Genomic DNA, 13,350 nt, shown 5'->3' on the forward strand with positions numbered 1-13,350 from the left:
AGAGTTTCCTATCTGGGTTAGAATATAAAGTTTGGTACTTAGTCTTACCTAGAAAATTAATCTTTTTAAAAAAAACCTCAGTAGCTACATTACATTCCCCACCCCAAATCTGAAAGAACCAGAGAGGGACACTAATTATTGATACAAGAGAGAGATGCTGTCAGATCAGACACCACAGAGAGTAGGGCCATGTTCCCATTGCAGAGAAGGTCTTCATGTTTTAAAGGGATCAATACATGCAGAAGGAGCATGATTTCCCACAACACTGAAAAAGGTTTTATGGGTGGTTAAATACTTGAAGGACACCTGAGAAACTTGTTGGTTGGCTTAGCCATGCCCAGACACCAGACTTCGGCCTACGAAAACTAAGTTAGAAACCCTGGCTCAGGTAGAGTCAGCAGCTGTGAGTGAGTAGTCACCCCAAGGCCCAGAGTATTTAACAATTGTGGTGGGCTCTCAGGACCTTTCTCTCCCTTAGCTGTAGAACTCTATGATGAGAATTAGAGTTGATCAAGGTTCCAGGGAAGTATGTGGTCCAATGGATATGATCTTTAAAGTTTAAGTATTTGTTAAACATAAGACATTATACATGAGAACGGGTAAGAGTATGGAAAGCCAACTTTGAAGCTCCTCGCAAGAAAAAGGCAGAATAGAACCTAGCTTACAGCCTTAGGGTTAGGAGGAGATTGGCTTTAGCACTCATGCTGTTTGCCACTTTTCAAAAGATCTAGAATATGCTGGAACCATTCAGTCCCCCACCCAAAGAAGCACCAACAGAAGCATTCATACCTCAATCTGTTTGTGGTTGTAAGAATGGCCACCACCATGTTCATAGGGGTCCAAATTCCTGCCAAAACGGTCACTTATGCCCTTTAGCCTTGGGTTAATTTGTGGGTGGGAGACATGACCCTTCTGTTTAATGGCATATTCAGAAAAAAAAAAAAAAAAGACAAAACATACTGTCAGAACTCATGAAATAACATGAAATTCAATCCAGGGTATAGACCACATCAAATGACAAGCAGTCCTAGACCCAGACTCTCCATTTTACAGAAGCTGGTCAGAGGACTCCTGCCTCTAAAACCAGAAAGCACCAGAGTACAGCACCACAGCAGGATGAAGACAGCCAAAGTAGGGTCACCAACGGGAGGGTTTCTTTTAGATCTTCCTCTGCTGCTTGGAGCCCAGGGTTGGAAGTGTGAAAGACAAATGTCTGTGAAGGAGAAGTAGCTGGCCATCTGCTGACAAGATGTCCCTGTCCCTGGTGCCTCTAGTGGGGACAGCTTCATGCTGACCAGAAGAGGCTATGACAAAAACTTCTTGAGTGTATCAAAAAATTCTTTTCTTTTTGACCCAATGGAAAATATTTAAAGTGTTGGAGTGAGGAGGGTGTATGTATCAGCATTGTTTTCTTTTGGTGCGATAGTGGTACACCCTTTATGTTCAAATCTCACAGGCAATAGCAACATAAAATTACTGTCTATCTCAAGGTTTAAAAAGAAAGCTCAGATTTTAAAAAACTGTCTTTAAATAATTTTGAACTCTATGGAAACAACTTATCATGTATTTCTAAGTATTCTAATGCTAAAATTTTGACTCATTTTGTTTTTACCACTACAATCTATTCATATTCAAAGTCAATTCTTGGCTCTAACGAGGATGTTAGAGGTATGCAAAGGCCACACAGAGCTATTCTAAATACTTCATTTTACTGTGAGGAACATACAGTGCAAATAATTCTTCAGTCAGCCTCCAACCATGATTAGCTTGATAAACAAGAAACACTGATCCAGAACTAAGTTGGGCACCATGCCTAGACCTTTAACCCTGGCAAGAAAAAGGTCACACTACAGACTCAGGAGCAGTGTGTTTATATTTTGCTAAAGAATCAAAGTAACCAAGAATAATGGCTCCTTATTCCCTGAGCTGCAAGGAGGAAAAGGCTCAGCATTGTCTCTGGTCTAACACTGATGGGAAAAAGGCCTGTCTGTATATCTTCATCTAGTGGAAACCCATTAGAAATGTGGATAAGGAAAAAGCTAACACATTCAAACAACAGCTAGCTTTAAACAATGTGAAGCTGTTAACTTGTTAAAAGAGAGCACATAGAACCACGGAACCAAACTGTGACTTTGGATTTCCTTTAAAAATGGCTGGAACTGGCACTTTTCTCTTCTATTTTCAGCACGCTAAGCACAGAAGGTGTTAATTCTCTAGGCTATGGTTAAAAAATTATTTAACATTTAGGCCATTATTTAGAATACAGCTGGATTGCAGGTTTCCACTCAAGCACTGGCCCTTCTCCCACATTCTTTTTTCCTCCTGGCACTTACCTGAAGCTGTAAAGGGCTGAGTCCAGAAGCAGCAGCAGCTGCCATTGTTGACGGAATGAACTGTACGGGGTAGTTATCACCTGTCGGAAAGAACAATGCGTACAGGTTTAGACAATGCTCAGGGAATCGCAGCAGACAAGTATAAACATGGTCCTTGGATCGCCTGAGCTTTACAACATTGCCCTAAGCCCAAACATCTGCAGAAACAAAAGGCTTAGTTGGGCACAGGCTTGCACTGCCGCCTTGGAACTTTTTGTTAACAGATAGCTGGTAGGCAAACTGGCAAAACATGAATGTGATGTTGAAAAAAATTAAATGTGCAATTCAAGCATGTTCGCTCCACTACAAACCTTGTAATACATCATTTTTTTAAGAGTATAAAAAATAAAATAAAATAAAGCCAGGCTGATGCTTGGCACACTGTGGAACGAGGCTTTTCACTTAGAGAAACAGACAGTTTGGAATTGGTAAGTAAAATGAAGAATTGGAGTCAAAAAATAAACAAGCAAACAAAGATATTTACTAATGACAAGCCATAATGCTAAATTTTATTTTATAGAAAATAAAAAAAAAATAGATAAGAAAAAAATATGGTCAATCTTACTTGTTGGTACTCTGAAATGTTGGTATCTTACTGACAGGGGAAATCTGTGTCTTTTGGTTTAATCTCTGGTACTTAGTAGTAGAGCCTGGTTCCCAGTCGCACACACAAGGCGCTGACTGAAGCATTTCTGGTGATGATAGTTAAGTAACTTCACATTCTGCATGGGCTGCCTGCACTGAAAAGCTGGGAGTACTCTTTATGCTATACAGTAAGGTGCTTCAAACCCAAATCAACATCTACCTGTGTTAAAACACCACCTGTGACCTGAGAACACAGGCCATGGCCAGATACCCATAGAGCCAAAAAGAAGGGATGAAGAACATATTGGAATGGTGGTGAGTGAACTAAAAATTAGTATTTGTGGGTGAATCACACAATATCAGTGATTTAATGTAGTAGCATGCTGGCTCCAGCTACTTATTTAAAGTCAGTGTTATGTACTATCTCTAGGCTATATTTTAATAGGCTGCTCCCCCACACATTTTTGACATTTATAATAATCATGCTGTTTTGCATGAACTTTTCTACACTGAACACTGAATGTAATAATGAAGAGACATTGCAGGAAGAGTTCCAAGCACTGGGGTTGTCAAATAGAAAACAGGAGAACCTCCTGTTTCCTGTCTGCATAGATGCTAATACCCACAGCGTGCCTAGTACCCTAGCTTCTTACAGCTCATCCCTGCTTGCCGTGTAAAGTGCTACTCAGCTGGCCCAATGTAAATGTTAAGTTGCTTTCACTTTTAACAAATTGTTAGCTTCTGATCTGCACGGTTTCTTTGCATCATATCCATAATACCTCATCAGACCATTGAGCACAGTGTGTGCCTGTACACAGTCCAGTAACAATTGGCTTCTGATTGCAAACGGAGTGCCGCTACAATGCACTTGCTAAAGCCATATTGTGCCGGTCTCCTATGGAGCAACATTCAAAATATCTGATCTTGTTTTTCCCCTTCCATGAGGCTGATTTTCGTCTGCCCTACTCTAGGAGCCTTTTTAAAAAGATAACTAGGCAAAATTATTTTTATAGTAAATGACTATCACTTTATGCTTAAATAAGTCTACTGATCTTGATATTTAAACTAAATTATCTGAAGAAAAAATATCTTGATCTAAGTCAAATGGTAATTTTTGGGTGGATATCTTATCAGCTTTTTTAAAAACCCACAAATGATACTGAATTAATGATGTTTCAAAAATAGAGGGAAAAAAATAACCATTCCACCCATCAGCACAGACCTCCTCCCCAAACATTTTAAAGCTGTTCTTTCTTTAAATGTCATGCATTATTCATGCAACTCCATACCACAACCCCCTCCCTGGAAGTTTAATACCAGTGGCTTTATTTGTACTAAAACATTTTTCATGTCAAACATATTTTAAAAAATCAAACTCTGAAAGAATTCCCCAGGGCACTCCTTTTCCATAGCTGTCATGCCACCGTGCCGTGAAATAGTCGGCTTTTTACATGGTTTCTGGCTTGCCAGCTAATTTATGACTGTCTCTACCACACCCTGTAGTACTCTCCAGCTCACCTGCTGGCTACAAACAGCTTTCTTTCCACTGTTGACAAGCATATTTTCAAAATATTTTTAACCTTTCTGCGGGTTTGAATCTGCATATCTGAATAGATCTTCAGAAAGCTATTTCTCCAGAACCCATCATTGTATCAGTACTAAAAGTCAAAATGAATACATTAAAGCAATGGAGTATATCACTGAGGATGGTTAGAAGAGGGAGGGGAGCAGAAAGACTGGAGAGGGGGATGAGGGTGTTAGCCTTAGAAGAAAAAACATGTACCAGGGAGCGTGATTTTAGGTCACTGTGAGTCTAGTTTGTGATAACAAAGTTACACATTTCCTTCTTCCCACTCTATTTTTCTTTAGTAACAGTTGATCAAGAAAAGTTTGCAGTGGCTGACTTGGCAGGGAATCAGCCAACATGTTGCAGCAATTTTTTTCAAATTTGTCTCTGGATGTGAAATGTTTGCATGAGGACCATTCTTTTTAAATTTGTACAAAGGAAGAGGCAGCCTGTTGAAACAGGTTCGCTTTAGGCATGACTGTAATCTGGCCCTTTTTACCTCAAGTCTAAGCAGTCAGTCCCTAAACACCAATCAGGGAAGCAAGGGCCATCCTATAAGCCCATCTTCTGATGGTCTAGCTATCATTGCAGAGCAAACACAAAACAGAACTGAGACCCATGTAAATGTGGCTGACACTGGCTTCATTAATCAGAACAGGCAATGTTCCTCTGGCATCCTCTCTCCACCAAGAATCCCAAATGAAAGAGAGATGGGGGAAGAGAATAAATTCTTAAATTTCCAGAGACATTCAGATAATGGTCAAATCTTCATGCTCTTAATTAATCACAAGAGGATAACTTATTCCAATAACCTAGACCACACCGGACACCTCGCAGAATATTCCAAGTGGGTACATTTCATATATAAATCTTACTTTCTAAAAAGATTTAAAAATCAGAAAAACACAGTCAAAATCTCATGAGTAAAATTCAGTCCATCTATTTTCATTCCTTAGAAAGGCAAGAGATTGGGAGATTCATAGATCTTCAGATTGTTAATTGTAGATATTAATACACTGTAAAAGTCGTTTTGAGACTTGGGAAGAGTAAAAAAGAAAATCAGAACTAGGAAGACTCAGCTTCTTCAGTAAATATATCAAGATGGGAATACAGTCTCTGTCACACTTTCCACCCTCCAACATAGAAGAGCAATATTTTACACATCCTTAACTTTACAAACTATTATGGTGGGATCATTAGAAGTTGACAAACATATGGAGCATACTTTCATGAGCTATGACTGTTCTTGTCACTATTCAAAAGTTTCTAATCTAGACTTGGTTGTGTTGCTTTTACACACCATTTCTCCGTCCTCTGAGAAGATATAGGAGGTCTATACTTATTATCCCTGTGTGCTGCTACATTGTTGCAAAGGTTTTCAGGTAATATGATATGTTTTAAACCAACACAATACTTTCAGTTTGTTTAGAAAATATACATTGCTAAGACCAATATATCCTCATTTCTTCTGCTAATATTTTCTATTTGTCAAATACTACTACAGGTGAAAATTTTTTGGCTTAGTTGTATTTATTTAACTATCACATAGATTGTTCTACATGTCTTTTAAAAAACCTAAGAATCATGGGGCATATTTATCCCTTCAATTATTTGGTGGCTGCATCTTAAGGCCCTTGGCCAATTATCTGAAAACCATGGCATTGTCATGATGGCAACTAAGTGAGTGAATATGAATGAACAGATATAAACCATCTCCATAAGAAATCAACTCAAGATGACAACTCAAAGCTTGCATCTAACTACAGCTCATTTGTGACAGAATCTCTAAACATGAGAAGACACAGGAAACAAACCTCGGTGTTCATAACACAGACTGCTTTCCACAGATGAGTAGGTCTTCTTTCTGGACCTCAGCACTCACACTAAAAGCAGAGGCAATTGATGGGAGCACCATGGAAATGCTTTTATTCTAGATATATGGGTTCAAGTAACCAGTGTCCCCCATGTTGGTGACACAGCTCTATTCTGAAATAGTGTGGAAGACAGCAATAACTGGCTTTGTAAGATGTTGTTTGTGTAATCTCACATGCAAAATTACTTTCTAAACAAAAAAATTAGAGTTCCTTAAGATCATACCCATTTAGACTATGTTCCAAGAGCATGAAATATCCATGCAGAGAACTTTCAGTCTGAATGTGAATGCCATCAATTTTGAGATGTGAAGCCTTGGAAAACTTAATTAACACTAAAAAATTCAGTTCATTCTTTTCACTTAATAAAATAGAATACCACTTATCTCCACTTATATCTTAGGGTTGATATAAAAATTAATGAGATTACTCACACACATGGGGTTATCTTGGCAAACAAATGGTATGCAATAAAAGAAACATCAGCTAACAACTGCAAGCATTGTATGCCAACCAATTACACAACTCATAAGAAATAGAAAACACAAAAACTACCTAACTACTCAAGTGCAAATAGAAAATCTCAACAGGCTCATAACAAACAGAGAGATTGAATTAGTAATCAAAGCTCACAACAAAGAAATGACTGCACTAGAAGGATCCCCACACTCTGTCAAACACTGAGCAAAGACATACACCGATCCTTCATACACTCTTCCAGAAAATAGGAGAGAGAACTTTCTCCTCTATTCTATGGGGCCTCAAACACCTTGATGACAGATAAGAGTGTCATAGGAAAAGAAAACTGAAAATCAATATCCTTTATGAATATAAATACAATCTCTTTAAGAAAACAAACAAATTCCATCTAACAAAATATTAAAAGCAGTATTTGTCATAACAAGTAGGATTTATCTAAGAAATTATAAGGTGGTTTCATCTAAGCCAATCAGTGAAATGCATAACAATAATAGAACAAGGGTGGGGGTGTGGGGAGTCCTGCATGATCATCTCAAAATTATACAGAAAACATATTCAATCTTTCTATGATAACTCCTAGAACCACAAGGAAAAAAAAACAACTTAGAACCACAAAGGCTTTCTCCCAGCTAACCCTGAATCAATGGCAAAGCCTCCAAGCTTTACCGCTAATGTCAGGAACGAGAAAACTCATCACTGTTCTGAAAGCTCCACCTCATGCTACTACATAAGAAGAATATGGAAAAATATCCAAACTGGTAAGAAAAGTAAAAAAAAAAAAATCAATTTTAGAACAGAGAAAGAGAGAGAAAGAGAGAGAGAGAGAGAGAGAGAGAGAGAGAGAGAGAGAGAGAGAAACAGAGACCGACATACATATTAGGATTAAGACACAAAAAGCTCAGTTTAGTTATTTGTGCCAGGAATAAATATAAATAAACCAAAAGGAAATAAAGAAAGTCCATTTATAATACCACCTAAAAGAATTTAACACCTGGGTATAAATCTAACCAAAGAGATGGAAACAGTTACACCCTGGAACTAAAAAACTCCGTTGAAGTAAATAATGAACGGATAAAATTGCCTAAGTGTTCACCAACTTAAAAATGGAAAAAATGTGGAATATGCACAATGGAACACTATCTCACCAAGTGTGTCACCTGTGATGACATGCATGAAACTGGCCGACATTGTGTTAAGTGAAATAAACCAAGGCACAGAAGGACAAGTATGGCCTGCGCCTTTCATATATAAAAATCTAAAATCAGTTGATCTGATAGAAATTGAAGGTAAAATAGCAGTTGTCAGCGGTTCAGGGAAACTTCAAGGGGAGAAGGCATGAGGACTGTCTGATCAATAGGTACTCAGATACAGTTAGGAGAAACAAGACCTGGAGTCCCACTTCACTGTATGATAATTACAGGTCGTGATAATGCAGTGTTATATGTTTCAGAAAGGGAGGAAGAATTTTAAGTGTCTTGGCATTTCTAAAAAATTACAACTGGTAGAGAAGACTGGCTGGCTTTCCTTAACTGTATATTGTATAATCCATCCATGTATCAAAACACACTGTGAGGGACAACATGCATACATACAATCTTCTTTTGTTAGTGGATATTTTTTAAATCAATAAGAAGACAGAAATACACAGAAAGAAGTATCTGTATTGACAAGAAGACAACATTATTAAGATGTCAATACTATTCAGATAAATATACATATTCAAGGGAATCCCTGTTAATCCTTTTTACAAAATTGAGAAAACAATTCATAGGCTCATATGGAACTACAAGGGTCCCTCAAAAGTGCAATGATCTTTCAAAAGGTGAGTAAAGCAGAAGGTTAGCACCTCAACATTTACTACACCACAACAGTTGCTAACACAGTGTGGCACTGACATAGAGATAGGCTGGCCATCACAGGCATCATAGACAGCTCAGGGTTAAACCCTCATGTGTGCATTTGATTTGTTTTTGAGGAGGTACCACAACTATTAAAAGGAAGAGGGCAGCCTTTCAACAAATAGTGTGAGAAAAACCGGATGAAAATAAAGACATCCAATTTGTATATCTTGTGTACACCTTTCTCTCACACAGCAATAATACAGTAAGCTCTAGCTACTAGCATGGAATAAGGAGTATCTGTAGGTCCAAGTACAAGCACCACATCCTGCTCTTAGAATATCTGAGGAAAATCAAAGGTGCTGGTCATACATGGTGGTTTTAAACTCCCAACTACATGTGACAGTGCTCGGGTAATGCAAAGGAGAATAGATATGATTTTGTTTTTCAGGCAAGCCAGCCTTGTTCTGATGTTCACACTGGTAACTCTGGAGGAGGCTTCCTGCTTTGATTTCAAGTGTTCAACAGCAAGTGTGTTTACTGCCTCCCTGACTACTGCATCTCAGTCTCACAATGTGAGCCAGCTAAACAGCTAATATCTGGGGCTTATATTCAGGGTCCCAGTGGATCCATATCTAGAAAGATGTCTTTAATGATAGGACTAATAGGAGAATAAAGATGGAGGAATCAGAAGTTAGTAAAGCTACTTCTAGAGAAGCTTGTCTAAGAGATGCTGCCTGCAGTCCTGCACTGCATCCTGGCAGTGTGCCTTCTCAACTACTTAGAGGTGGGAGATTTCTTGTGGTGTGCACCATGGCTGGCATGCTACAATGTCCAGAGATACAGGTCAGATCACCTGGAGGGCAATGATGACTCAGAGCCCTAAATATGTTTGTGACACTGCTCTAACTTAGGATCCAAAATGGCCAACAATGGTTCTTACTTCTGGCAGTCAGGACAGTTGTTCAACCAGTTAAATCAGCTTACTTGGCCCACAAACACCAGAATATGGTTGTTCTTGAAAAAAAAAATGAAGAAAACAAAAAAAGAGGAATTTATGTTCTATTTTTTAAAGACCAGAGAGGTACGTGTTCCTCTTCTCACTTAGGGGGCCCAGGTATAAAAGTGTGTCATTTCAGGCCAGGCCAGTGTCTCTCTCTCCAAATATAGTAGTTGCTCATGTACATTTCAAGTGAAGTGACCATGATTTAGGTTGAAGCAAAATGTTTGCTTGTCTGGGCTCAGTCCAATACTGTTCCCCCAACTCCTGTGATGATAAAAGGCTGCACTGTTTAGTTGCAAAAAATCTATAAGTTCTCTATTCGTAGCTTAAATGTGTATAATTTTAATCCATTGCCAACATAATTTTTATCTATAATAAAGCTTAGATTAGCCAAAGTACTAAAGGATTTAAAATTTAGATTATTTTGGTATATAAATTTGGGGTTAATAGAAAATATCTTGCAAGAATAGCTTGCCTGTAGTTGAGAATCTTCCTACAAATCCAGCCCCACTGAGCTGCTCTCAACAGGTTTAACCGGCCTACCCAAACACAACTTTGCTATCTAAGGACACAACTCTGAAATTCACTAGATTCTGCACAAAGTTGTTCCCATCCATACCTAATCACCTACATGGTACAACTTCATCAATACCTTTGGGGAAAGGAACAACTTTAATTCACTGAACACATAGCAATATCTACTCCCATGAGGAATGATGTCATTGCTGTAATAAAATTAAGCAACATAATGATAAGAAAACTACAGTAGCAAAAAAAACAAGGATATTGAGCCGGGGAGAGTCTTAGTGGTAAGAATACTAAACCAACAGATAACATCTGTGTATAGTTTACTGAAAGGTTCCCAAGACTGGGTCAGATGAATGAAGAATATTACTGAATGCTGGTGCCAGCTCAGAATCAAGATGAAATGGTTAGCTTAGTTTAAATCAATGTTCAAAATGGAGTTGCCATAAAGAACTAGGTCAGAGTGAGAACACGGATGAGCACATGTTCTCTTACACTGAACTCAAAGACCAACTCTATAGAGAGGGGTGACTTCCAGAAACCTCACGGGAATACAGATCCAGGACCCGACCCCTAGTCTAAAATGTGGAAACCAGCACTACCTCAGATTTTAGAATATTTGCATAGATTTACCAATGAAGAAAAAAAATGATATAAAATGTTTTAAAAGCCAGAACTTTTCAATGTCATTGTGACACCTGCTACTTCCAATTTCAGAGTACTTTCTTTCCTTTTTAAAACCGGAATGCTCACCCTTGACTCATTTGTGTCTGAAGACTTTTTAATCAGGCCTTAGAAGGACCCGTCCTTAGAAGGACCCGTCCTTAGAAGGACCCGTCCTTAGAACCAGAATCCCTTAGATCATCTGAGTCTCCCCAGATTCCTTCTCTCACAGGAAATTGAGTTCCCTACCAAACACAGAGAGGCATCTATGGTCAGAATCGGCTACAACTCTAAGTTTGCTTCTGGGCTGTTCCATGTTTCATCAGTTTCCTTAGAATCTCAGTGAGGTGGTTTATATCCGTGGCTTAAGCATATTAAAATGCCTTTGTTCATGTTCTAAGGCACATATACAAAGAAATTGCTGCCCTTAGATTGGTTGTACCCTGACTAGGTGGTTCATACAATCAGGCTAATATGTTAAAAAGAACTTGACACAGGGATTATTAATGAGCAGAACAAGGTCACTACCTCTGAGCTGGGGTCACTTACAAAGAACACACAAATGAAATCGAGGTTGGCTTCTGTGTACTTGGCTATTTTCTTACATTGGATTCCTTTGGCAACCTATCTTTAAACATTTAAAGCCATGTTTACAAGGAGGCTCTGAAAGAGCTTCAAACCATTATGCCCCTAATTGAATTCCCCAGGAGTCCAGTAAACTCAGAGGAAAAAAGAAAAATCATAACATTTGCTAAATCATCTCAAAGCACATTTCACTACAAGGTTATATGACCTGCTTTTTTTTTTTTTTTTTTTAGTTCAAGGATGAATGAAAAATATTTATTCATTATTTAGACCAAAATAAAAAAGAAATTTACCCATTTTACTAGCAAAATAATTAAATCAGCAGTTTTAACTTTTCCCCAAAGGAACTTTTCCAAAACAAAACAAATCAAAACTCTGAAAACAAAAGCCAACAGAATCCAACAGCACCATTTTCTACTGTATGTGACCAGTTTTCCGGTGCAAAAGATCAAGGTGGGACAAAAGACCTGTGGACAGCTGAAGATGGTTGATGGTAATGGAGTGAGAGAGAGGCTTGAGAACCACACAAGACTTCAGATGTGAGTTCGCAACAAACTCTAATGAGAGAAGAGAGAATTAAAAGCTCTAGAGACCGGTTAGTTATGACAATGGCCCCAGGTCTGGTTTTACTTTGAAATAGGCTTTTATGGTATTTTTATCCATAGCTCCCTTGTCTGTGCCTGTGTTTATTGTGACTACTAAGGAAAAACATGTGGGCCCGAGCACTTCCAAAAACTGTACCGCAGCTCTCCACTTACCTGGCTTGTATGTTATTCCAGGGGGGAAGAGGAATCCCTGTTGGGCGGCAGCAGCTGCTGCCAAGGTCCGCTGGTCATGTGGAAAAATTGGGATCATGAGCGGAGGCATGTGCCCCTGAACCTGCTAAACAGAAGAGAGCCTGTGATCAGACAGGGAGCAGATGTTACCTAGAAGAAGCATTTGTCTTCCACTGCTGGAGCTGCTCTGGTGCCCACACGGCCGACCACCTCAACCCGGTTTCCAGTGAGAATACTCAGGCAAACTCCACCTAACAGGTCTCCATAGATGCCGTGAGCACGACAGTGCCACCGTCTCACCAGAGCCTGACCACATCCCTGCTTTCACCTCAACATGGTCAGTGACCTTCTTCTCTCTTGACTTGTTTTTCTTGCCTTCTTTCTTGAAAGAAAGAACAAGAAAACTAAATGCTTTGCTTTTCTCTCACCCTGTGGGTGAGAGGTTCTGCCCTTTCCCCTGCACTGCATTCTAAGCTTCATTGTGAAAACAGTATTTAGTATCATTGGCCAGATAGTAATGTCTAATTGTTATATATTCTAGAAGCTGTGTCTCCCTCATCGAGGAGCTTCTTCCGAAGCCTCACTGCATTATATTAAACACATAGCGCTTCAGATTTAAGGCTACTATATCTTGGTGCCCAATTAAACTAATATCCTTTGCCATACACACCTCGATGTAACATATAAATTGCTTGTCAGCTTTATGCACTGCCATGTAGCTCAGTAATTATGGAGTTGTATCCACTGAGCAACTCATAATAAATCCTACTATATCAGATTTCATTTGACCTCAATAAATGTATCAAAGACCACAAAAATGCAAAAGAGAAAAATATTCACTCTACATCAGTATTTGTACTCCATATAAAGGAAATCAGAGCTATGACAGAATCATGCTCCTGAAAATCACATTTTAATTTCCTACCTCCCTTCTTTACTCTAGCAAGCTGCCCTGGTTCCAGCATTAGCTGGCAGTGAGGCTTTGTCCTAGCTGTTAAGGCATGGAAATGGGCTGAGCTATGGAACTTTCCTCCTTTAGAGATTAGAACAGAGATGTGTCAGAAGGCACAGTCTTTTGGTTTAGA

General features: G+C 38.9%; 1 protein-coding gene across 20 annotated transcripts in view; it reads right to left on the bottom strand.

Annotated features, from left to right (window-relative positions):
• The window catches only part of Sox6 (SRY-box transcription factor 6), a 586,344-nt gene that overhangs the window by 108,313 nt on the left and 464,681 nt on the right, over positions 1-13,350 (bottom strand). For 9 of the 20 annotated variants that reach the window (XM_076941314.1, XM_076941324.1, XM_076941331.1 and 6 more), the window contains 3 exons: positions 12,248-12,371; positions 2,334-2,413; positions 790-912 (listed from right to left, as the gene is read on the bottom strand). In XM_076941314.1, coding sequence (XP_076797429.1) covers positions 790-912; positions 2,334-2,413; positions 12,248-12,371 — 327 coding nt within the window. The remainder of the gene's footprint in view (positions 1-789; positions 913-2,333; positions 2,414-12,247; positions 12,372-13,350) is intronic. The other 11 variants (XM_076941377.1, XM_076941365.1, XM_076941369.1 and 8 more) reach the window with 3 other exon arrangements.

Source organism: Arvicanthis niloticus, chromosome 1 (assembly GCF_011762505.2).
Source record: "Arvicanthis niloticus isolate mArvNil1 chromosome 1, mArvNil1.pat.X, whole genome shotgun sequence".
NCBI lineage: Eukaryota > Metazoa > Chordata > Mammalia > Rodentia > Muridae > Arvicanthis > Arvicanthis niloticus.